Source organism: Topomyia yanbarensis, chromosome 3 (genome assembly GCF_030247195.1).
Source record: "Topomyia yanbarensis strain Yona2022 chromosome 3, ASM3024719v1, whole genome shotgun sequence".
NCBI lineage: Eukaryota > Metazoa > Arthropoda > Insecta > Diptera > Culicidae > Topomyia > Topomyia yanbarensis.
Window position 1 is genome coordinate 138,878,551 of NC_080672.1, and position 26,587 is coordinate 138,905,137.

A 26,587-nucleotide genomic window follows, 5' to 3' on the forward strand; every position below is an offset into this window, starting at 1 on the left:
CAAAATTAAACGAACGGGCGGATCATAAAATTTACATATTATGACATTCAAAGCAACAAAACCAATCGCGTCGGGTTTTTCAAATTTACCAAAACACCTACCACATATTTCTCGCAGCTGTGTCCACTCCGTGCTGCGAAACTGTCGGCCCTGCTGCTGATTCTGCTGACGGTGATGGTACCTTAATTGTCGTTGTCGCTGCCACTCTGACTGCTTCCCTCTTCACGGCACAGAATTTTTGCTAACGTTTTCTTCGCCTTTTTCGGCACTTTTGCGTTTTTGCAGTGCCCGGTTTAAACTTCTACTATACCTTTGCCTCACTATCTGTTTCACACCCAACAGGCAACAGTACCAACCATAACAACTTTTGACAGCCAAATCGTGCGTCCTTTTAGCGTGTTGTCCTACTTCGAGGGAAGGGTGTGCTCGGCTCGAAAGGATCACTACACAACTTCACAACAGGACGAGAGAACTGTCGCAACAGAAAAAGAGAGCTGAGCACAGGGCGGAGGCCGGATTTTATAGATCCAAGGAAGGTGAGGGAGGAATTTTGCTCCTTTTTTGCTGTTGCTAAAGCAAAAGGGAATTCCCTTTGTGTGAATTTGTTTTCTATGCTTTTCACACAACTTTGCTGTCGTTTATGCTGGGAATGAACCCATACGGGAAGGTATACACGATGTAACTTTACCTTCTGGTTTTGGCTGGAGATTGCCGTTGTATGAGTGCAGCTGCTACTCGGATGGTGGAAAAAATGGGAGATGAACGTTCGGAGTATTTTTTTTTTCTCCACAGAATTGCAATCTCCAAGACAGAGTGGGTGGAAGAGAAAGGTGGATTCGGGATACGAAAGGATCTTCCGGAAATTTTTCAACCGGGAGACAATGAGGGATCCGCCTGTCGAGATTAAATTTCACTACTGTCACAATTCACTTCTAGAACTAATGCATTTTTTTATACTCTGAAGCACTATTATTGAACATTAGCACAAAACATCATCAGCACATTATCAAACCTTTTTTCGCCGACAAAATAAATTATTAATGGCTGTTTTCTGCTCCACACTCCGAACACCATCCGAATTTTCAACACGATCCGGGCTGGCGAGCAGACAAAAAAAAAATGAATTAACTAAACCTTCCCGATTTGCGGATTGCAAAATCGTATAAATTCTTTACACAAAAAGACGAACAGGATCCAGCGCGACAATTCTTCGCTTCTGTCGCAACTGGAAAACACCAGATCCCGCAAAGAAACTTCTTTCAACACTTCGTCTTCTTTTTTCCTCAATTGCAGCGGCTGCTCCCACCGGAAGAAAAAGAATATTCCTTCATGTAAAACAGGCACCGCACTAAAAACTCCACACACCGTACAACACGATTCGACCGAACGCTGGTCCGACTGTTGCACATCCGATGGACACCGTCGATCCGTCCGGTGCACTCAAGGGGATATTGGAAGCGAAAAAATAAGAACTGCGCCCTGTTCTTTTTTTCTTCTTCTCAAACAATAGAACCAGTTGTCGCCATGTTTTGGATCAACTCTGCGCTACGGCTGGCGAACGAAACTCCTCCAGCACTACTGATGCCGTAGTAGATGTGCGCGCTGTCTCGGATCGAAAACGCGAATGAATGAATGAATGAATACCTGAAAAGGGAATAAACAACAAAACTAACCGGGAGTCGAAGCCAGAAAAGGGCTCTTGCGTAGTGGTGTTCGTAAAAAAACTTTGTTCGTCGATTCGACTGCTGTGTGTCTCGGGAAGAGGGTTGCCGATAATTTTTTGTCTAACAAATTGGAACATTTCTCAAAAACTAAAATTACTGGAGTATTCACACATTCAGCCAAAATTACTTGTCGACAAGAAAACAGATTAGTTTTCAAAAAAAAAAAAAAAAAAAATACTGGTACACTAACCCAATTCAAAGATCGAAAAAATGTAACATTTTAATTGATGCTGCGACTTTTTTAGCAAAGAACCAAAGAATACTTCGCACTATTGGCGATTCTACGTTGAAACCGCTCACAGGTAGCGCTGGAAGCAAAGGATTGCTTATTTGATTCTGTTCTGTCATAAGCGGACCCTACACGAGACAGTAATATTGTCAATAAATATATTGACAAGACTGGTTCAATCCATCAATCCCATTTAAATTCTACAGAATCAATATTTTCAAGATTACCTTACACCATCAATATATTGATCAATACAGTGGTGATTCGCTGGTTGGGCCACAGCCTTGTCCAACTAACGAATTTGATTCGCTAGTTGGACCGACTGACAAATGTCAAAAACTCTCCAAAGGAGATGTTGGAAGTATAAATGCATCTGTTCACATCTCTAAGGGACCATTCATAAATTACGTAACGCTTTTAGGGGGGGGAGGGGTTCTAGAAGTTGTTACATATTGTGACATAGGGGGGAGGGGGAGTAAGCTAGATCGTTACGTAACATGTTTTCATCGAAGAAAAAAATTTTTTTCAAGGAATTTGTTACGTAATAGGGGAGGGGGGGATAACTAAATTTGTGACAATTTGTTACATGGGGGGAGGGGGGAGTCAATTTTGGGCGATTTTTGCGTTACGTAATTTATGAATGGTCCCTAAATATTGTCAGATTTATTGTCAAGGTAAATTTGACACGAGATTTTGACGTTCAGATGCTTTTTAGTTGGACAATGGTCCAACCAACGGAGGTCCAACTAAAAAGTGGTCCAGTTAAAAAGTGTCCAACCAGCGAATCTCGACTGTATATGATTTATTGTCAATATTTCTGCTCGTGTAGGGTCCGTTATAGTGCACATATTTTCTGTAAACATTGGTAAAAAATTAACTTTTAAACACCAAATCACTGATCAATTTGTTGATAATTGTTTATGAAAATGAAGAAAAACCATCATTTTATAAGATGGTGAGTAAACATATTGCGAAAAGGATGTAAAACATCGTGGTTTCTAATATTATTCGCAGGGCTATATTTGTGCTGTTCTTAAATGTAATTTATTGAGCACCGTAGCCGCTGCAACATCATTTTCCGTTCTTCCTAAGTTAAGCTAAAGCTTCATGAGATGGTGTAAATCCATGAAACTCTGCAGATGACGCGAGGAAAAAATATATCAGGCTAATAGGAAAGTGTCAGCTTTGTATCGTACACAGCCAGCCCTTCTCTTTGATAGTCTTATGACGGAGTTTGACATTGGTCTTGATTGGGTCTCGGTTTCGAGTTGGAACTTCATTTATGGAACGATATTTTATAACCACAATAATACCCCGATAACATTTCGAAGGAATATATGCTCCAAATAGTTGCAAATGGCTGTAATTTCAGAATAATTGCAAATAAAACTAAATTTCTTACTCGTTTCATTCATATTTTGGCAGTAGTAAGCTTTTTTCGAGAAGAAAATGAAGTTTTTGTTGTAAGCTACGACTCAATTGCGGGTGGAAAAAAGCAAACTGTATCACTTTGCCTGTTCATGAGCTGAATCATCGGTGTCGCATGACTAATTTTGGTTTTCCCGCAAATCACCAATACTCTTCTGGTTGCAGTTGTAAACAGAAATTTTGAATTTGCGCCTTTCTTTTTTTCTCTATTGGCAGAGTGGGCAACTAATGCGCATCTTGTGTTATTGCACAGTTTCCACCAAATCGAAGTGCACAGTATGAAAGTGTGATGAATCAAAAGTGTGATCAAAAGTGCAACTCCTTCGACCTGACAAATTATTGACATAGAAAAGTGTCAAAAACAAACTTCTTCTTACTTTTAGTAGCTAGGAGGTTAGCATGGCTGCCAGTATCCCGGTTTTCACAATAAATTTGATGGAAAAAGTTAATTCTTTGTCGTTTTCATATCATTTCATTTGGCAACCGTGAAAAAAGTGTAATAGCGAAGTGCATAAAAAATCCAACTTTCAAAGCAATAAGGAATAAATGTTAGACAAAAAACTTACCCATCATCTACACCAGTTGCGCACGCTGAAAATAGGAGAAAGATCGAAGAGCGCAAGTTCACTAAAGAAATAATAAAAAAAATCATTTGGATTGACCCCTGAGATCACTCCACACATAAATGACCTTGGCTAGCTACATCAGGACTTGTTGACAGGATCATAAGGATCTGCTCTGCACATCGGTTGAATCTAGCATTTACTTCAGAGTTCCATCATCCAGGATTTTTTGTGCTTGGGTCAAGAAAAAGAATTATTTTCATTGACCCCTGAGGTCACCACATATAAATGGCCTTGACTAGCTACACCAGGACTCGTTGGCAGAATCATAAGGATCTGTTCTGCACATCGCTTGAATGGAGAATTTACTTCAGAGTCCCATCCTCCAGGATTTTTTGTGCTTGGGTAATGAAAAAATCGAAAAAATCATTTTGATTGACCCCTGAGGTCACTCCACATATAAATGGCCTAGACAAGCTACATCAGGACTCGTTGGCAGGATCATAAGGATTTGTTCTGCACAGGCATGGGAAAAATCATTTCACGAAATGATCAATTTGAAATCATCCACCGACATGCTCTTACTGTGAAACCCGATCTCGGCAACCCTTCTTGTGCAAACTTACGCGTTCATGCGAAAGCGAGAAGCAAAACACAAAACTGAAAAAAAGTGACAGCGCCCGGCTATGATTCATTCTCCATTGCATACGTAGTGTTTTAAATGAAAGCAGAAAGGATCACAAATGAATGCATTCTTTTATTCACAAAGATTCATTTCACAACATTCACCGGATCGTTCTAATAAAAAAAAACTTGTCGTTCTTGTTTATAGACCAATGAAATTTTCACTTGGTGATCTCTTATTGTTGAGTTAGTAGTTTGCAATGTGCTGGTAATAAAAAACAATTTTTAGAATGAAACGACGCTGTACTCAAAAAAAGATCCTTTTGCAAGTTATCCAGGAAGAGGACAGAAAATTCCACTTCAAAGCAGATGAGAATTGCGTATATAAGCAAGCACCGCTGATGCTCAAAAATTTTAAAAGGAACATTTTAAAATGCACCCTGCTGTCTACGCAGTAATGAATTTACCCTCACCGCCATACGAGAAAACCGAACCGCGGAGCCGTAACATGGATTGTTTGAAAAATACGAAATTATTAATTGAACAATATCAATTTCAAGTGGATTCTAGTGCAATCTACTTCTCAACATTGATTATAGTGTACATTTGCACTATAAAGTTGACCTAACCCAACCAGAGAATACAATGCCACATTCATTTGTGAACTAAAAGTTGATTCACTTGTGAATGTTCACAGTACAATCTTCCGATTCAATCCGCGAATGAAGAACACGATCTTCTTCATTCAACATGGCACGTGTCATTCCTTTACCTGGCTCACATCTTCGGAAGTTCATCTCTACCTACGTTCAGTTGTGTTCTTTTAGAAAGTTTTAGTCGGATCGTGAATGAACGTCTGGCTGTTGTCAAAGCAATTAATGGATTCGCCGCGAATCATGCGAATGAATGATAATTCCCATTCCTGGTTCTGCATATTGGTTGAATCTAAAATTTACTTCAGAGTCCCATCCTAAATTATATTTTGCGTTTGGGCCGATTAAAATCGAGTAAGATTCACACCAATTCTGTTTAAGACGTAGTTCATAATACTGGAGTCACATTATGCATTTAAATCGAAACGATTTCTCCGGGTCTGCATTTATACAAAAAAAAGTTCGTTTCGAGATACGCAACGTCAGCTCTGGTAAAAAAATACATACGGCTGCGCCTATAGCTAGGTAGCAGTGATGTCCTTGGTCGATAACTAATCGTACTAAAAATTTAGAACAATTTTGCTTGGAGGATGATACTTGGTGCATAACAAAACCGATCTTTCAATACCATGTTCGGTTTGTTTACTTGCTGTCCCCCGTGCAGTTTAACGTGAGAATATTTATTTTGCTGCTTTAAATCAACGTGCAATGTGAGTTGTTGAAAATAAAAGTCGAAACTTTATTTTCAGCGTCAGATGCGTGGTTTACTCACTGATAAAATAAAGTACCCATTAATGCGTAGAAAACTACGCATTTTCAATAAAAATGGAACAACCCATTAAATAGGTAAAGAGTTTGTACCCATAAATGAGTACAGACCCTGTACGTCAACCTGGGTATGTTGTACCTATTATTTTTCATGGAACTGTTACAACAAAATGCGTAAAAAATACCCATTCATGAAAATCGCACCAGAATGCAAAAAACCTGTTAACAGAATTATTTCTGAATTGAAAAAAACATAAAATAACATTCATTCACATTATTGTCTGTTTATAAAAGTATAGGAATCTAGATAGAGATCCTATACTAAAACTACTTAACAAAATAAAACCGCCAACTGGATATATTTTTGATGGCTGGATCTTTTAACTGCTCTAAAAACGCCGAACTGGCGCATATTTGCAACGTCCTCCGATGCAGGCAGATAATTTGCAGGATCCGATCCTTAGTTTACAGGTTAACTCGCTTGACATACTTCTTAAGGATTTTTCACCCATTATTAAGATCAATATACCCATTGACATTACCTCATCGAATAGTTGTGAAATGGATAAAGAGTACTCATCATTAGAAACAAAAAATACCCATTTTTTACAGTTCAAATCACTTCCGAAAATGAGCAATTTGAATACATAAAATGGGTAAAGTTTTTCTTACCGTGTAGTGAGTTTCGTCGAAAATTTCATTATTCAGTTAATCGATTTGTAACGAACACAGCTGCCCTCTCATGCAAATTTATTTAGTTCAGACAGCAACCTACCCGTCATGCACAATCATCGAGATAATATTCTCTTTTTGGGCTCCTTTGCAACGTTCAACACTCGCAGCGAAAAGAACTGTCAAAACAGCTATCCGTCAGTCGTCAGCAGTGTTCAGAAGGAGAAAAATTTCATTCGCAACAGTGCACGGGTACAGAGGTGTGTAACGCGAAATTAACAAATTAAGGAGAACAGTTTCAGCTAATTACTGCTGCTGCTTTTGCTGTTGTTTCGTGACCGTATAGATGCGAAAATAGGCCATCCTACGGGATAGTGTTATTTCCCGATTAAAAGGATCCACTGGCTGTAGTTTGGCAGAAAGTCAGCAAAAACAAGGGCAAGTGAGCAGTGAGAAAAGGGCATTTTGGTAACGCAAAGCTGCTGCTGCTCCATCAGGCTGGCTGGAGGCGAGGAGCAGAAAAAAATGTTGACAGAATGGCCCACGCAACTAGTTTACTGAGTTCCGGAATTTCGCGCCGCAATCCGGAGGACGAGTACGAGCTGATCCACAAGATCGGCTCCGGGACCTACGGAGATGTGTACAAGGTGAGTGGTGTAGAGGGCTTTCTTTGTTGTGCCTCCTCCGTCTGCTGCTAGCTCGCAAGGAAGATTCTTCCGGGAGTGCATTCGATAGCCTTGGTTACATGTTCGGGTCTTCCTAGTGGAGATAATTTTAGAACGGCACACCGCTTAAGTTCGTAATCCCCGGGGAATCAATTAGACATGTTGAACGAGGAAAGATTTTAATTAGCAACGATATGTGGGTAAACAATAAACCGAGCAAACGAGTACGAACTTCGAAACGAGCGCTAGGTTTAAGGAAGGCGGAACAGGGAAACCGAAAGCGAGAGCGGCATGCGTGTGTTGATAATACTAATAATAATGCAATTTGAAAGTGCATTTTGTGCGACCTACAAAATTGTTTAGTCTCATCGGTCCGTTGTTTCGTTGCGTTCGATCACGAGATTGCGACAATGTTGGAGATGACGACGACGGAACGGGGCCGATCAATTTGGCCTTGATATGCGCGATATTCCTAATTCTTTTTCTGGCTTTTTTTCCAACGCGTCGCATCCGTCGTCGTATCGCTTTTTTCGACAAGAGCGCAATTTGGCATTATTTATCACATGACTGATAAGAGAAATGCTATTTATTCTGTGAGCAATCGGTAAACACGTAAGGCTGTGTGTTTGCTGGCACCTTCCGTTACCTGATTGGCCGCGCAGCTGCTCGTGGAATCCCCATACTAACGGTTTGGTTGTGGGGTTGGCTGTTTGACTGCATTTTTTTTGTTTTGTACCCTTTGCTGCTTTCGTTCGGACATTACATCGGTAGGCGGGACGGACGGTGGTAGGTACCTGCCTAATTGTAAATCAATTAAGTTCGATTTTACGAGGCTATTTGTGCAATGCTTGCGGGTGTGGAGGAAGTCACGCGTTGGTATATTACAAAACACTTGGCAAGGTTACAGAAACTGAAAACTTCTGTCGTTTGTTAGATTTTGGAAGAAGTTAGTTCTTCAAAAGCAGACGTCGAATGAAAACCGAACGGGAGCTTTCTCGTTTTTGCTATTTACTTGTTTTTGAGCGAACTCATTATTATTATTATACATTATTTCTTGTTTAAATTTGACTATTTCGCCAAAAACCCTCAGGTTTTTCAAATTAGACAATTAGGACAAAAATGAATTTGGCAATGTTGAAATATGCATTTTTAAGTTTATGATGTTGACACTTTCAGAGTTGTTCTGTTTCTGATGCGTCTGTATATTCTGAATCGTCCGTCAAGTTAAGGTTCCTAAAGAACCTTAATGTGTTGTGTGAAGCAGGGACGTTTCGATATTAAAATACATCGATACTTAGAATCGATACTGGTATCGAATGCAAGTACTGATACTTTCGATATAATCGTAGTCGTAGTATCGATACTTGAAAGTATCGCCATTCGATTCCGCACTTTTACCACAGACTAACAGACATAACACTATGAGGGAATTCCCACAAAAACATCGATCCGGCAATTTTCCCAGAACACTAGCTCCACTCATTTGCCAAAGACTCATTTGCTGATGGGTTACCCCTCAGGTTTGGGAACAATTTTTCACTAGTGGTCTATCCCCCATCTGCTTGTTCATAGGTCAGTGGCGCCATAATTTCAAAAGTGGGCACAGTCCCAACTACAAATATATTTAAAATGACCGTTAAAGCGGACGAAGCATTGTTTTCCAGTGTTATGTCTGTTAATCTGTGCTTTTACAGTAGCTTAATTCCCTGAATTAGGTAATCTGCAAACCGTTGTTTGGAAATTCAGTAGTGGGTTTTGTCAGTTAACGTTTTGCTCTGCTCCTGCGAACAGAAAAACCCATTCGACAAATATATTTTATTGATCTGATTCGTTTGATGTTGAATCCAGTCGACGATTATGTCAGACGTCGAATGTCAGAAAAGATAAACAATGAATAATTTGGCTGATCAGAAAGTCTCATGGACTGTCAAATAATGGGCAATGTTCGGAATCGATTTTTTCATCAAATGCGATTGGTGCTCCAATTATTGTAGCAACTCAAATGTAACAACCGATTCCGCAATGGTTTAGCCTGAATAGGTAATCACATTTCACTCGGAAATAATTCCAAACTCGTTCATAATTCCGAATCGAATACTTCCAACTACTGGTTCTTTCGATTCTTTTCGATATCGTGAAGATTGTATCGATATCAGTAAAGTATCGTGATTGAAGTATCGATACCAAAAAATCGAGCATCGGAAACAGAAGTATCGATTCCGTACTAGTATCGAAAATATCGCAACGTCCCTAGTGAAGCAATCGTATCGTTTCAGGATTTGGGAATCATTTACCGAAGAACACTGAGATCATGCTGGTTGTGGCGAGAGCTGGGGAATCGCATATGTGTTTGGATGTTTAACACGCTTGATTGCATTTCCTGTAGGCACTACCAAGGGCCTTTTCTTACTTGGCCAAATGAGGTCTAAGAGCAGTGGTCTGTCAGTAGAGGCCAGTGATTCCTTTTAGTTTGGGTTTACGTAAAGTGAGTAATTTGTAGTTCTCCCCTTTGAGCATTGAATAAACCGTCTTTATAAAATCGTTTTTTGGACACAGCTAGATGCGTGAGCTCAAAGGAGCCGTGGACATATGTTATATATTTACATTACATTTTACATTACTTCCATTTGGTCAGTCTGTCGAGGGATTTGTACTTTGCCAATGATGAGAAAACCCGTGGCGACGGACATTGTATTCGGATTTACAGACATCCCGATTGCAGTTTAGGTCTCTTCAGGTACATTAGACACGTTTTGAGTCAGCTAGCTTGCTTCCGTATTAGGGATTAATGGAACCTTCCCTTGAAAGGTCCCAGATCGAGCAAATCTTCATCTGGTGGGTGGTCTATCGATTAGAGAGTGGCGCTTAAACCGCCCAGTTGAGCGTAGTGGTCGTTACGAGGTGCGGAAGTCAAAAAGTATAGAATCTTTGGAGAGTCGATTTCGGCGTTGATAGTCTTCCCCACAAAAACCGCTTGTTGAATTATTCTGCGTCGTTTTACTAAGTCAAAACCGATCAGGTGCGGTAGTAGATCCAAAGGACCCCGCCTGGGAAGGCCTCGTAAAGCGAATTGAAGAAGTCATTTCTGCACACGTTCAATCCGTATATTCCACGTTCCGTTCCGTTCCATTCCGTTGACGAGGACTCCAAATTAGACTGGTATTTTCGAATAGGGGGCTAACCAACAAACAGTATAAAGCCTTCAAGCAGTGTGGATCCTTGCTTTCGAGATTAAAGCTGGACGATGCAGATTGAATGTTAGCTTAGCATCCAACAAGACGCCAATGTCGGTGACGTAATTAACTGTTGAGTCTTTGCCCCTCGAATTGGTAGACGTAAATATTGGATTGACTATGCGGTGGAAAGTTATCTGATATTCAGTGATGCTAATAATTTCTACAACACCAGCTAACGAATGTTTCCAGTAGCTCTTGAAACCCAACAAAACAATTTCATGTCATCTGTGTAAACAATTTTGCATCCAAAATCAAGCAGCAAAGTTGCATCGTTGAAGAACAACACATACATATTTGGCGTCACTATGCTGCACTTTGTGTCTCCTGGTTTGTTGGTAAACTGCGAAGAGACGCTGGAGCCAAGCTGCAAACGTAGGACTCTATCACTTTATTAGGACATTTTCTTCAAAAGTATTCGATGGTCGATACTGTCAAACGCCGCCTTTAAGTCGGTTTACACTGCATTAATTTGTGCCTTTTCCTTCATCTGCGTAATGCAATTTGACATGAAATTCAAATATCTTTGCTACTGCCGATAAGCTAGTTATGTCATGATAGATCCTTACATTTTGACGATCACTGCTCTTCTATACCAGGAATATGAACGACTGCTTCCAAATCGCCGAACCATGCTCAAACGATTTATTAAAAAATATTGCACAAAGGTTCGGCTAAGAAAGCAGCACAACGACTATAAACGACAGCTCCGTACGTCATCCGGTCTCGCTGAGTACGATTGCGAACATGCAGCGGCAATAACCAGGTCGGGAGTTATTAAAAATGTACTCAAATCCACTAAGTTTTCAGGAACTCAACAAAAAATTGTGCAAACCGCTCAGAAGAATCTACAGCAGATGTTGATTCAATTTCGTCGAGTCGAGCGCTCAGAGTAATAGAAAAACATTTTCGCTTCGAGCACATAAAGCTCCAGCAGGATTTCGGCTAAGATCAGTCTAAACCCGCATTACGTGTGCTTTGTACAATCCGGCATTCAATCCATCTTATTCATCACTGGATTATTATGTTTTGTTTCTGAAGTGCGCTAACGACGATGTTTGCGCTGCCAGCTGTTGCGCTCCTGATTTAGCTCGCGCAAACATGGTGTAGTCCACGGAGGAGAAATGGGCCGTTTTGCGAAAGGCAAGTTTAAGCTAAGCCATTGATACAAGGTACCGCGAAATAGCACCGCCATATCATAAATATGCTCTAGTTCCGAAAGAGGTGCCCAATTAAGATGTTACAAATACTCCATAAGTGCAACGCAATCGATTCTCCTATAATTCAATGCCTTTGCTTCATTCAAATTTTCCTACTTATAATCGCCACACACAGGAACAATTTCATTGTCAGAGCCTCTGCAACAAATGTCAGAATAGATCAAATGGTCAGTGTTAGGTCAGACCGGACTAAGTGACAGTGCATTGATTTCGAGAAAAACGCGTTTAAAGTTTGAATCGCAGCATCCTTTACATTATAATTGGAAAACAATTTTTACCATAATTCTTGTTTATTGTTTCATGGAATGTAGATGAAGAAATTCTTTATCCAGTGCTATCATTAACTCATTTTTTGATGTTTTGGGACTTGGTGCGGTCTGACTTAACACCGACCAAATTTGCGCATCAATGACATCGACATCATGACGTCTTTTTTTTACAATGGAGAAGACCTTTACGTCCTAGCCCAGTACACGTGCTATGCTATTGGTAGGGTCCAATCTACCACACGGGGTGCACTGGGGGCGTGTCGGGCTCGAATGGTGACCAGCCATTAATACCGACTAAACTCCATTGGGCTCCGCCATCATTCCTCCCAGGAGCTACCTCTCGGTATTACTTCTGGGGGGATGGCTGTACTAAATGTACTCATTTACTCTCACGCGTTCATACATCCTGTATGAGGCTTACCTGGGTGCTCTCTCAATCGCACTTTGATTCACTCTCAAACACTCCCACATGAGGCTGACTTTTGCGCTCACCTTTTACGTTCCATGCGAGGCTGACTTGTGTGCTCACCTTACTCATTCCTTGCTGGGCTTACTTTTGTGCTCGCCCCACCCATACCATGTGAGGCTGACTTGGGTGCTCACCTTTTTCATTCCTTGCTGGGCTGACTTTTGTGCTAGCCTCTACCATACCATGTGAGGCTGACTTTTGTGCTCACCCTTAACATGCCGTGTGAGACTGACTTGGATGCTCACCCTTTCACTCCTCTGCCACGCCATGAGGTATCGATAGCTAAGTCCCAACATACTACGCTACGACCCTCCCGTCTTGGCATGAGGCAGTCCACTTATACGCCTATACACTCACTCTTCTGTCTTGCTTCGGGGTGGCTGGGTTTACCCCTTACGCGGTTGCCTTTCGCTGTGCCAAACCTGCCTCGGCATGAACAGACCATTCACTCCCTTTTTTGCGCTTGGCCTTTTTCGCTCCAGCTAACCAATCACTAGTTAGCCGTGCCCGTCGTCTGTTGCTCGGTTCGTCAGATTACCTGTAGCCTACTGGCAATCTGGATGGTAGCAGCCGAGACTGCGTTCCACTTCTCCACCGATTGACACATCCGCTGAATAAGGGTATCAGGGGTTGTGTCCCAGCCACAGACGTCAAGCATTGCTCTTCTTTCGACGTCCAACCGATGACATACGAACAGTATGTGTTCGGCAGTTTCGTCTACACCTGGGAAGTCCGGGCAGACTGGGACCTCCGCGTGCCCGAACCTGTGGAGGTACTGTCGGAAACAGCCATGGCCTGACAGGAATTGTGTCAGGTGGAAGTGAACTTCCCCATGGGGTCTTCCCACCCAGCTGGATATGCTAGGTATCAGCCGGTGGGTCCACCTACCTTTCGAGGAGTTGTCCCACTCACGCTGCCATCTGACGACCGAGGTCACCCTGGTGCGCTCGCGGGCTCCCCTATTTCCACGTAGCTCAAAGCACTCCTCAACTTCCCGGATGACCAGCCCGACTGGCATCATGCTCGCTATCACGCAGGATGCATCGTGTGATACCGTGCGGTAGGCAGATATCATTCTGAGGCACATCACGCGGTAGGTGCTCTCCAGTTTCTGTAGGTAACTGGTTACCCTCAGTGCTCTTGACCATGACGGGCCGCCGTACCTGAGGATAGATACGGCAACGCCTGCCAGTAACCTACGTCTACTGGCGCACACCTTTGAGCTGTTGGACATCATTCTCGATAGAGCCGCAACAGCAGTCGACGCTCTCTTGCATGTATAGTCGTCATGGCTGCCGAAGGTCAGCATGTCGTCTATAATGACTCCGAGAGACTTCAGACTTCGCTGTGAAGTGATCGCGACTTCTCCCACATGGATAACTGCATGTTGTGCCGACTTGCGGTTGTTGACGATAACTACCTCCGTCTTATGATGAGCGAGCTCCAGGCCTCTCGCGCTCATCCATTCCTCCACCGTGCTGATCGCGTGTTCTGCGGTTAGTTCTACCTCAGGAATTGACTCCCCGTAGACCTCCAAGGTTACGTCGTCAGCAAAGCCGACGATCTTGACTCCAGGAGGGAACTTCAGTCTCAGAACCCCGTCATACATGAGGTTCCATAGCCACGGGCCTAGGATCGAGCCCTGCGGGACTTCGGCGGTAATCGGAACCCTTTTCTGACCGGCATTGGTCTCGTATAGCAGTACGCGGTTCTGGAAGTAACTTTCCAAGATCCAGTACAGACCACCCGGTAGGCTAAGCCGGTGTAACGAGAGCGCGATGGCATCCCAGCTTGCGCTGTTGAATGCGTTCTTCACGTCGAGTGTCACTAACGCACAGTATCGAATACCTCGCCTTTTTCGTTGGATCGCTATCTCGGCAGTATTTATCACTGAGTTGAGAGCGTCCACTGTGGACTTACCCTTCCGAAAGCCAAACTGGTTGCTTGACAGACCGTCCGTACCTTCCGCGTACGGGGTGAGCCTGTTGAGGATGATCCTCTCAAGCAATTTGCCAGTCGTGTCGATCAGACAGATTGGTCTGTACGCCGATGGGTCGCCTGGCGGCTTCCCGGGCTTCGGCAACAGCACCAATTTCTGCCTTTTCCATCTATCGGGGAAACGGCACTCGTCAAGGCATCTCTGCATAGCTAGCCTGAACATGTTCGGGTTCGCTATGATCGCTGCCTTGAGAGCGTTGTTTGGAACTCCATCCGGCCCTGGAGCTTTGTTCATTGCTAGGGATTTAGCCACTGCGAGTAGTTCTTCATTCGTCACTGGAGCCACCATTTCGACCGTGCCCGCACTGTCTCGTAGTGCAGGTGGCCAGGGGCTTGTGGCTCGAGACGGGAAGAGTACTTCGATAATCGTTGCCAACCGGTCCGGAGACCGTTCTGGGGGTGAGGAGCCCCCTTTGGTCTTGGCCATCACAATCCGGTAGGCGTCACCCCACGGATTCGCGTTGGCACTCTCACACAGGTTGTCGAAACACGCTCTCTTGCTGCTTTTAATGGCCTTGTTAAGGGCCAATTTCGCAGCTCGAAACACTTCACGGCGGTTCTCTCTTGCATCCTCGGTGCGAGCTCTTTGCATCCTACGTCTAGCTCTGAGGCAGGCTAGAGCTGCAATCTCGGCACTCCACCAGTATATCGGGCATCTACCGTTTCTTGGCAGTGTTTTTCTCGGCATAGTGGCGTCGCACGCGCCATGACGTCTATCGAGAAGGATGTACACACCACACAGAAGCAACTTATTACCCCGTATGGTGACAGTCGCCAGGCCCGTGGCGCCAATCATAGGGGGGCGCTGAAATCTTGATATGCTTTGTAAAATAAGTGAGTGTTATAAAGTAACTCAGAATAAGTGCCATTGCCAGTTTTACACTAAATTATTGTTCGAAAGTCGAACTGAACATGAAAGCCAATGTAAACAACAAAGGGGTTCAAAACTAGTACTTAACCAAAGGCACCAGACCACGCTAATACACTGTCAGACCCATTCAAATGTATTCATAATAAATAGATTTGTTCTCAAATGTGAAAAGGATAAAAGGGTAAATGATGAATGTGCTTGAGTTGCACGACACAAACATTTCAACTGAAAGAGTTCAAGTTAAGAAATGGCGAATATTATAAAAAGCTTTATCGCTGGTTTTCTCAGTTTCAAAGAAAGATAAATAGTTCATATCACATTCAATGGCAATAAAGTAGGCCACCTTTTTAACGGTGTAGCAAATTTTATGCGCGGGTCATAGTAACAGATCATGTGGATTCATTCCACAATAGGCGCACTCGTCAGTATTTCCAGTGTAAAAGTCATTCTAATCTTTTTCTGCGCATTTGACCCATTGGGAGCTTATTGTTACAATGGTCCACTCGTTTCTGTTTACTGCAATACAAGAAGCGTGGTACACGAGTAGAAGAAAATAACTTCAAAATGCTAAATTCAGGTATGCTGTACTCAATACTTGAACACCACAATAAGGTATTGAGGAGCCTTGCATACGAGGTAAAATACCTTCAATAATAACTGAGACATGTACTAGGAATAACTAGTTGATAATGAAACAAGTTATTATAATACCCTATTAATAACAAAACCTTTTCAATCTTCCAATGACAAAATTCACTGTATGAAGGTATTCAATAAGGTATTGATTTGGTATTTGTAAAAATCACTGGAATACATATATAATACTAAAATAAAGTATTATATCTCATTGAGGTATTAGGCAGGTATTGAAGAATGTTTTTTTCAAAACCTGCTTAATACCTCAATGAGGTATTAATAATCAAATAATACCAGGTTTTGGTATGATACCAGAAAATAGTATGCTCAGGTTATTGGCCAGTTATTTTCTCCTGGTCGGGTAGTGGAACAGGCTGAGACGAACCTTGTCGAACAAGACGTAATTGGGCATAACAGTGCCATCTGTCGTTTCCAACATCACCCGATATAATTTTGAAGAGACATTCAATTTTGTTTCATCCTGTGCGGTCGCCATTTAAAACCTACTCCCACGGGGATCTGTTAATAGCGAAATCGAATGGGTGAACACTAGGGTGGGAAATCAGAGTCTAGCAACCTAGAACAACTGTGCAAATTCTTAGCTCCATCCCTGAAACTATATTTTTGCGCCCACTGTTTAAAGTTTACATAGGATTTTGCATGGGAAAATTAACTTTCACAAAATAATTCCTCCAGGAGTCGCCCATGACTTCCTAAAAATAAAACGTTATGTGATTTTTATGGGAAATTTAACAAAGAAACAAAGTCTCGAAAACCACGAAACGATCTGACTCTTGAGAAAAAAGTTATTAAGCAGAAACCGATTGATGCTCTGACGATTGATAAAATATTCATTTTTCCTAGCACCACTACTTTTGGTTGTCCAATTATACGCAAATTTGTTTTAATTTTCTCTTAATGTTTCTAAATCATCTATCTATACTGTTTGGCCACTTCGCAAGAGTTTTGATGGAAAAATTGAGAGCTTCTTTTGTACTTACTAAGAGAAAGTTAAAAATTTTGTATGTAATTCGACCTTCAGCAGCAGTGATGCTATGGAAAGTGAAATTTTCATCAATCTTCAGGACATCAATCGGTTTTTACTTAATAACTTTTTCCACAAGCATCAGATCGTTTCGCGGTCTTCTAGACTTTGTTTCCTTGACAAAAATCAGACATCTGTTTTTTAGGAGGTAAAGGGCGACTCTTGGAAGAATTATTTTGAAAAAGACGATTTCCGTTCACCGATCGAGCTAAAAATGTGTAGAGTTGTTCTGGGAACTAAATGGGACCCTAAAAGTTACTCGGAGCAAAATTTAATTTTTTTTTTCATATAACCATGTGAACGCACTGTCGATCTCAACTTTGTGAGCGGATATGTAGTCGCTGTAGCCGTTCGTAAAAGCCTTACCGCCAGTCACATCATTTGTTTGCTTAGGGCAAGACAAACTTTCGAGATATCTGTCTCGGCTGAATATTTCTGCGTCAGGTCTCTCCAAAATGTTTAGAATAGTTGGCGGTATATCTTTGATCTGAAAGAAGATCAGATGTGGTTCGATCGAGTTCAATGTTTAACGCAAAGTCAAAATCTTTGATAACGCATCTTGTTTGACATCAATTTTACCACCAGCTAGATTTATGTATGTATTTATGTATGAGATTCTTTTTGTACGGACTTCGAGTCCGGCGTAAACTGAAAACGTAAGGAATACGAAGGAAGAAATGAAAATTACAGGAGATATAATTAATTTAAAAACAAGTTAGAGGATAGTATAGTAATGTACCTATCTTCACTCGTTATATGACTTCTAAGCAACTGGCACGAAGAATGTGGAAAAACCTATGTGAGCAACAGATCATAAAAGCATCATTGTTTCACTCTAATAAGCAAAAAAATGAGTAGATAAAGTCTGGGACATAATAGGAATGTCGTAACGGCACTTGAATTGGTAATTCAAATCTATTAATATACTTCGTAAAGGGTGAACCAACTGATTGCGAGGAACCTTCCCTTCGGTTGAGTTGCGGCTGGTCTGCTTTGTACAGGTCACTGAAAAATGCTGCAACTGTTACGACGTCAAATCACAAGCTGGAAAAACTTTTTTCACCGACAATTTATTTTATGTGTGTCCAGCATCCATTGCCATCAAATGGGACTTACTAACAATGAAATAAAATGCTCATTCGCCGGTCAAACAGTACACCACCTGTCAGAGCGCAGATAATGACTACTTTGACAAAATCATCCATTGTACGGAATTAGTTATGCAATTGTGATTGCGTAACAATCTAGTTTTTCTATTCAGTACAGCAACATTTATCCATGCTTAAAATACTCAGAAAATACAGTTAAGATTTTTGAAATGGAAACGATAAAAATTTTCTATTGGAGAAACGGGGTGCTCGGTTCGACATGGGTACAATAGTACAAAAAATAAGTCATATCTATCAGTATTATATTCCCTCTAATCGCAATCAGTCCCATGTAGATATAGAATTCCATAGAACATGGGACTGACTTACGGTTATGGACAGTATAGGAGTTTTTAGTGGATAGAAAATCTCGTTTGTTTTGTGCCAAACCTTTGAAAAGGGTTTACGTTAAAGTGTTATACTCCAAAAATATAATAAAAGAAATAATTCTATTGCGTGAACTCGCTTGTGTGTATGTAATATGTATACGTGATAACGAAATATGATCCCAATCCATTTGTCGCACCTCCAGGCAAAGAAACTCCAATCGAACGAACTAGCGGCCATCAAGGTGATCAAGATCGAACAGGGAGATGACATCCAGATCATCCAGCAGGAGATTGTGATGATGCGCGACTGTCGCCATCCAAACATTATCTCCTACTACGGATCATACCTGCGGCATGACAAGCTGTGGATCTGCATGGAATACTGTGGGGGTGGTAGCTTGCAGGACATCTACCAGGTGACGGGTCCGCTGAACGAACTGCAGATAGCGTACATGTGCCGGGAAACACTACTCGGGCTGTCCTATCTGCACTCGATGGGTAAGATCCATCGGGATATCAAGGGAGCGAACATACTGCTGACGGAGAAAGGTGACGTGAAGCTGGCGGATTTTGGTGTTTCGGCTCAGATCACGGCAACGATCAACAAACGAAGGAGTTTTATTGGTGAGTGAAGCGGAGCTGTTCTGGAAGTGCTAAGCGGTAACCTAATCATTTTCATTTATTTTCCAGGTACACCGTACTGGATGGCACCGGAGGTGGCGGCAGTGGAACGGAAGGGTGGTTACAACCATCTGTGTGATATTTGGGCCTGCGGTATAACTGCTATCGGTAAGAAAAATATCATTTCTAGTCTTATAAGATTTGGTTGACATGGTTTTACATTCGCAGAGTTGGCCGAACTGCAGCCACCCATGTTCGATCTGCACCCAATGCGAGCTCTTTTCCTCATGTCCAAGAGTGGCTTTAAACCACCGACACTCAAGGATAAGGACCGATGGAGTCCCAATTTTCACTCGTTCCTCAAGGTTGCCTTGACAAAAAACCCCAAGAAGCGACCAACAGCGGAACGATTACTGCAGCATGCCTTCTTTCAGTCGGAGATGTCCATTCGATTGGCGATGGAGTTGCTGCAAAAGTATCATAGTCCGCACCAAAGCTACTTCTACCACGATTTCGAGGAAGAAGGGGTAAGTTTGTTGTATGGTGGTGGTTACAAGCTGACTGTTCGTCACTTCGCTTTCAGGCTGTTGCTATTGGACCACAAAGAATTACGAGTAAGCTGCATTCGCCTAGTCCGGTGTATTTGTGTAGTAAGTATTATGACAGGAACGCAGTTAAAATCTATAGTTAAGTTGGTGATATTAAGTTTCAAGCAACGTTGGTTGAGCGTGAGTAATAATAGAGCGCTTGATAGTATGCCTGTGAAAAAATGATCTCATGAGCGGCCATATTGGAAAACGAAAAACGCAGTTTTTTCGCACACCGTTGGAAAAATCTTCACGAAAATGAAGCAGTCATATTCTATCAATAACCCAAATACATTGATTAATTTTCATAAAAAAATTTCCAACGTTGTGAGAAAAAACTGCTTTTTCATTTTCCAATGGTGCTTTTCAAAAACTCGCTGTGATTTTTGTTACACTGCCACACTGTGCTAGGGTACGCAATACAGGGTAAAAAAGCTGAACACATTTGTTCTACGTATACTATCAAGCGCTCTATTCTTATACAGACTTAACCGAAGTTTCTTGAGACCGACATTCGGTTACGGTTTGATTCTCAGAAAACTGATACTGCTTTCTTTTCTTACAATTTCACAGAACCATCGTTAGAGAGAGAACGATCATCTAGTCCAGAAACCCTACCAAGTGATATGTAAGTATTCGAGACGTCCAGTGTAACTGCCTGGTAGTATTTTCCAAACATGTTTTTGATCCACAGTATTGAAGTTTTGATTTCCGTTAACACGGCCCATCGAATCATGGACCCCTTTTAGATGGCAAACATTAATTAAAGATACCTTTAACTAAACTCCAGCTCCATGCTGTTGCACCCGCGAATGAAGTAGATTCCAAACGGGATTAAATTAAAGAATGAATCGCCTAATCAAACTGACACATTTTTACACGTAAAACATGCGCCAAACACTTACAATGCTTATCACTGACACTGACAAACGCATACTTACAGATAGTAATACAGCACAAAAAAAAAATAAATTTTAGCCCTATAAGTCCATAAATTCTCTCACGAGCTGTTGCTTCAGTGAATTTATTCATTACCTCACAAGTGCATCTTCGCAACAATAAGCCAGTTTTGTCATTGATTTTCAAAAAACCCTGCTCGCTAACTCATTCGAATCCATTCCATCTGTTCGTTCTCTCTTTTTTTTTTTCTAGGAGTCTATTGCATTATATAGACGAGGAGTTGAAGTTAAGGTAAACTACCCAAATCAAATCAAAACACCCAAACAGATGTGTACCTTCTTCATCCTTTATCTTCATATTTTTTCTGGAATTTCATTTTCCCACCCATGCATCAACCACCTGAATATTACGATCTCGCCGACGAGACTCACGTTATCAGCAAACAAAAACAAGATTCCATGTTGATACTAATCCATGTAACACTAAAGCATAACAATTTTCTAACTCACATAACTTCACTCACCAACTCACAACCAACTTATACCGACTGTCATCGGTGATTGTATCATGTTTCCCAGCCGAATTTCACATGGTTACCCGTGCCAGGTAAAAAGGAAAACATTTCTTTCCGCAGTTATATTATTTAATCACTGTTGAAATTACTTTGCCAGTAACTGAGTGGAATGTGAAGAAAGATCTCGGAAAAAAGCCCAGTTTACCTCTATTCTACTAATTTGAATACAAACATTCGTATGTCGTTTTCGTTTTTGGAGTATAGCGTTACAACAGTGGAGCACCGTCGACAATTGCTCTTTCTTGGTTGTAGAAAGTCTACTTCATTCACTACACTGGTGATAACACCGTTGTAAAAACCCAAACTAACATTAAATTGTGATCGATGTGGTAAAGATAACATTGACGTTGTAGTTAGCATTTTATTTGCTGTTTCGACACCATAAGGTGAAGGTAGTGTAGTTTAGTGATTAGTAAGCAGCAGCGACGAGTTATTAGGTTCCAGGTGCTGGTCGGCTCCCACAAGGCAGGACAGGGAACATCTAAAAATGAGAAATAAAAGTGAGGGGCTAAATCGGGATATTTATCGTTTTTTATGAAATTGTAAATAAGGGAGATCGCGATTTGTCAGCATATCTCGGACTAGGACATTGGGTGGTCTACCTCGGGCCCGGAAGGAATCCTTTAACAGAGACCTGGCGTCACAATACTCGGCGCATACCCAGACTACGTGCTCGATGTCGTATAATCCTCGTAACAAGCGCACAGATCACTCTCTGCAAGCCCATTACGCATAGAGTTTAGACATGAGCCGGGATATTACACGAATGAAGTCCCGACCCACATCCATCCCCTAGAACCAAGGCTTCGTTGATACCTTCGGGATAATGGAATGTAGCCATCGTCCAAGTTCCCCATTGCTCCACGAGGTTTGCCAACACTTGAGTGTCCTCTGACGACAGATGCTGAAAAGTTCGTTGAAGCAAATTGGTCTTTCATAGATGTCATCTTCTAATGCGCCCACCTTTGCTAAAGAGTCGGCCTTTTCATTACCCGGGATAGAGCAATAAGAGGGGACCCAAACAAAGGTAATCCGGTAAGATTTTTCAGATAACGTATACAAGGACTCCCGTATCTTCCCCAGAAAATACGAGAATTGTGTTTTGGGCTTCACCGCACGAAGAGCCTCGATAGAGTTTAGGCTATCCGAGATGATGAAGTAGTGATCTGTGGGCAGAATGTTGATGATCCCAAGGGTGTACTGAATAGCAGCTAATTCTGCGCCGTAAACTGAAGCAGGATCAATGAGCTTGAATGAAGTGGTGATAATATTATTGAAGATACCGAAGCCAGTGGACCCATCGAGATTTGATCCGTCAGTGTAGAACATTTTGTCACAGTCGACTTCTCGAAATTTATTATAAAATATATTGGGGATCACTTGTGGGTGTATGTGATCCTGTATTCCACGAATCTCTTCCTTCATGGATGTGTCGAAGAATACAGTAGAATCAGAAGTAGAGTGATGAGCCCATTTTCGCCATGTTTCTTTTATCACCCTACCCATTTGAAGCCGTTGGTTAGAGCAGTGTCTGCCATCTTTGTTCAACGCATTGAGTCAAATGGTAGCGCAATAATAGGGGCACTTGATTCGAGTTTTCGTTGCGCTCAAACACGAGAATTTCACTGTTGTCAGTGCTTTAATGTTATTATACTGGTTCTTAACAACGAAGCAAAGCTGTCGATGCCAATTTTTACGCATTACATTGATTGTAGGCCGAGAATCTAATGAAATAGTGAGGCACCCTGCTTAGTATGGTGAAAATAGGCACTTTACCCTATCTAGGAAACGGACACGGTTGGGAGTATACGAAGAAGGATTGATGCTCTGTGCCTTGTAGTCGAAGTACAGGGACATAAAACGCCTTTCGAAGTTTTCAATCACCAACGGGTTCAAAATGTCGCATCGGATGAGCAATCGATGTGAGAGTTCCCAAAATCGATTTTTCAGCGGTAGAACGCCCGCCAGCACTTCGAGACTCATCGTATGGGTCGAGTGCATGCAACCCAAGGCAATGCGCAAGCAACGATACTGGATTATCTCTAGTTCGTGTAGGTACAGGTTCGCAGGGGAGCGGAAACAGAAACACCCGTACTCCATCACCGACAATATCGTTGTGTGGTACAACCTGATCAGGTCTCCTGGGTGGGCACCCCACCATGTTCCAGTTATTGTTCGGAGAAAATTGATCCTTTGTTGGCATTTCTGTTTCAGATACCTAATGTGACATCCCCAGGTACCTTTAAAATTGAACCAAACTCCGAGATATTTAATTGTGAAGACCTGATTGATCGTTACACCCATTAATAGAAGCTGGAGTGGCGCCGGCTCGCGCTTCCTAGAAAATACGACCAGCTCAGTTTTCTCCGTGGAGAACTCGATACCCAGCTGAAGAGCCCAAGCAGACAAATTGTCCAAAGTATCATGTAATGTTCCTTGCAAATCGGCAATTAATTATTACTTAAAATCGGCGAAAGACCATGCTGATGTAGCTTCTCAGAAAGAACATTGATGGACACTGAGTCAAAAGCCCCGTTAATATCCAGGAAAACTGATGCCACGCTGCTCTTTGAATTTCGGTTGAAAGCAACGCAAGGCAATCGTTCGATCCTTTGCCTTCGCGGAAGCCTGACAGTAAGCTATTTGCTTCAACCCAACTGTCGAGGCGAAACAATATCATTTTCTTGAATAACTTCCTGATACAGGAAAGCATTGCAATCGGTCAGTATGAGTTGTGGTCGGAGGCTGGTTTTCCGGGTTTTGGGATGGCGATGACCTTCACTTGCCTCCAGTCATAAGGGACAATTTTACCCTCAGGGAACTTATTCAATAAATTCAACAAACGCGTTTTCGCAGAATCAGGCAAATTCTTGAACAAATTGAATTTGATTCTGTCTAACCCCGGAACGTTATTGTTGCACGATAAGAGGGCAAGTGAGAACTCCACCATCGAAAACGGTGTTTCGTTCGCGGTAGCGTGAGGAGTGGTATGTTTTCTGTACCGGAACAGATCTTCTTGGCGAAGGCGGTTTGAATATTACACGTTCTCGTTGATACTGTTTCGGTTACGCATACGTCGAGCCGTACCCCAAAGAGTGGTCATCGCCGTTTCTCTCGTTAACCCGTCGACGAACTGGCGCCAATAACTGCGTTTTTTGGCTTTCACTAGACTCTTCATTCGCCTTTCTAACGACCAGTACTGTTGATAATTAGCGGGTAACCCGTCTTCCCGGAAGGTCTTATATGCAGTGAACTTCTCCGCGAACAGCTCTGAGCACTCTTGGTCCCACAACGGGGTGGGAGACCGTCCGTGGGTGTTTGCGCTGGGTACTGGTTTAGTCTGAGCTTGATTCGCGCTTTCAAGAATCAAACCAGCCAAAAATTTGTACTCTTCCTCTGGAGGAACTTCTTGAGTGGATTCGGTTTTCTCGGATATCGCGGTCACGTAACTCTTCCAATCAATGTTCAGTGTGAGGTCATACGAGACATTAATTGTTTCCGATGGTCTTAAACCGTTGGCAATTGAAATCGCGATAGGCAAATGGTCGCTACCATGGGGATCAGCGATCACCTTTAGCAATGGGTGGAAATATACCAATTTATGCGTACCAAAAATTATTTCGCTTCCCCAGCTAAACAACAAGAAAAACCTAGGCGGCCTGAAAAGAAGGGTTCTCCGGGCAAATTTATATAAGAACCTGAGTAGTGGGCAAACCTCTACTTACACCTTTTACATGCAATCTAACTGCAGCGATGTCGAGCATAGCGATAAATCCAACGCGCTTGCCCGTGATGGTGGTGTAGGAATCCGTGTCATTTCTCCCTTGTTTAAGATGGTCATGTTGAAATTGTCGCAAAGATCTTGAATTAATCATCATCATGAAGACAGCCGCATACCGTGCCGTGCGAGTTAAAGTCTTCTAGAATTAGTCAAGATGCCGGTAAGGATTCCGTGATATTACAAAGCGTTTGGTGCCCTACCGAGACTCTAGGAGGAATTGACAAGCGACAACTTCAATGGCTGGTGTCGAAGGGAGGTTAATTCGGTTGAAAGAATAGCACTTTTTTATCCCCCAACAGTACTCCTCCATAGGGGTTTTCTCGATGCAGGTGAATTATATTAAAGTCGTGGAAGTTGATATTTATATCGGAAGTTAGCCAAGTTTAGCATAATGCGAAAGCATCACATTTTAAACTGCTTAGTAAAATTTTTAAAGAATCAATTTTAAGGAGAATACTTCTGCAATTTTACTGTAGGATAGTGATCGAATCATTGACCTCGTTTGATGACTTAGCCATCGAAGGATACGATCGCTGTAAGGAGGGGCCATTTAGCAGTCAACTGCTTCAAAAATGTTTGTACTACAGGGAGCTGCTTGCAATTGCCACAGTTCATTGCCCGCGGTACAAACAGGCTTATCCAGGAGGACATAGTTGGGAAGAGAAGACCCGGAGAAAGTCACCTAAAGTCTGACTGAGAATAAGTTGTCTGATTATCCTCAGTTTTTGCTGAATACAATGGCTTGCATTTCAGAATCTTCACCTGGTGAAGTGAAGGGTCCTTAAAGCAGCCATCCTCGTACTTCAACAAGTGTTTGCACTTCAGACCCGGTTTGGCGACGACACCATCGATCTGCACCTCCCTACAAGGCACATACACCCTAAATTGTATCGTAACATACTCGCAGTGAGCAATCTGGTTGGCCTGGTCGAGGTCATTCACTATAACGCGTATCTTATTAGCTCGAACACGTATTATCTGAGCTATGGGCGAGTAGTTTGTAGTCAGCTCCCTCCCAGAGATCTCTAGAATATTAAGCGATTTCGTGTTGTGCCGGAAATAGACACCCCAGGGTCCATTTGAACTGGCTGGGTATGTTTTAATGCGGGGAGGATTGAAAGAATCAGGGAAGTGAGTAGTTTTGGGAACATCCATTGCAATGGGGGGGTTCAGCGATAATGTTTGAATTATTCTCATGCTCGGCCATTTAGGCACGAGTTTATATGGGGAATGGAATCTATTAAGTCGTAATAAGAAAATGTAAACTTGAAAATAAAGAATATAAAACAGAATACTCAGCTTTTCCAATGGCGTCCATTCGTCCTCACTAGATCAATTCACAGCCGGGCTACCGACAAACAAAGGCTGTCTCAGATAAAGGCTGACCTTCACTATACTTGAACTTGTTATACACTTCACTCACAGCAAGAGAAAACGATCTGCTTCGATCGAAAGCTCGGAAACGAATCGACACTTGGGGCTGTTGATGTTCCTAAAAGTGCCAGGCACTCCTTATAAGAATTCAAATGTTTAAGTCCAGGACCTACTTGCTTCGATTTTAAAGCAGCACTTTCATTGAT

General features: G+C 42.2%; 2 protein-coding genes across 9 annotated transcripts in view; one reads left to right on the plus strand and one right to left on the minus strand.

Moving 5' to 3' along the window:
* Nucleotides 1-1,607, minus strand: part of LOC131693254 (protein enabled) — a 94,475-nt gene extending 92,868 nt beyond the window's left edge. For 4 of the 7 annotated variants that reach the window (XR_009306190.1, XM_058980938.1, XM_058980937.1 and 1 more), the window contains exon 1: nucleotides 102-1,607. Coding sequence is in view for 6 of the 7 variants with exons in the window: in XM_058980938.1 (XP_058836921.1) it covers nucleotides 102-106 (5 nt within the window). In the remaining variant the exon portion in view is untranslated. The remainder of the gene's footprint in view (nucleotides 1-101) is intronic. The other 3 variants (XM_058980935.1, XM_058980934.1, XM_058980933.1) reach the window with 3 other exon arrangements.
* A 5,246-nt stretch (nucleotides 1,608-6,853) lies between these two features.
* The window catches only part of LOC131694280 (mitogen-activated protein kinase kinase kinase kinase 3), a 33,638-nt gene continuing 13,904 nt past the window's right edge, over nucleotides 6,854-26,587 (plus strand). The window contains exons 1-7 of one of the 2 annotated variants that reach the window (XM_058982878.1): nucleotides 6,854-7,308; nucleotides 18,748-19,168; nucleotides 19,235-19,333; nucleotides 19,394-19,692; nucleotides 19,749-19,815; nucleotides 20,326-20,380; nucleotides 20,905-20,943. In XM_058982878.1, coding sequence (XP_058838861.1) covers nucleotides 7,198-7,308; nucleotides 18,748-19,168; nucleotides 19,235-19,333; nucleotides 19,394-19,692; nucleotides 19,749-19,815; nucleotides 20,326-20,380; nucleotides 20,905-20,943 — 1,091 coding nt within the window. In that variant the 5' untranslated portion in view covers nucleotides 6,854-7,197. The remainder of the gene's footprint in view (nucleotides 7,309-18,747; nucleotides 19,169-19,234; nucleotides 19,334-19,393; nucleotides 19,693-19,748; nucleotides 19,816-20,325; nucleotides 20,381-20,904; nucleotides 20,944-26,587) is intronic. The other variant, XM_058982879.1, reaches the window with a different exon arrangement.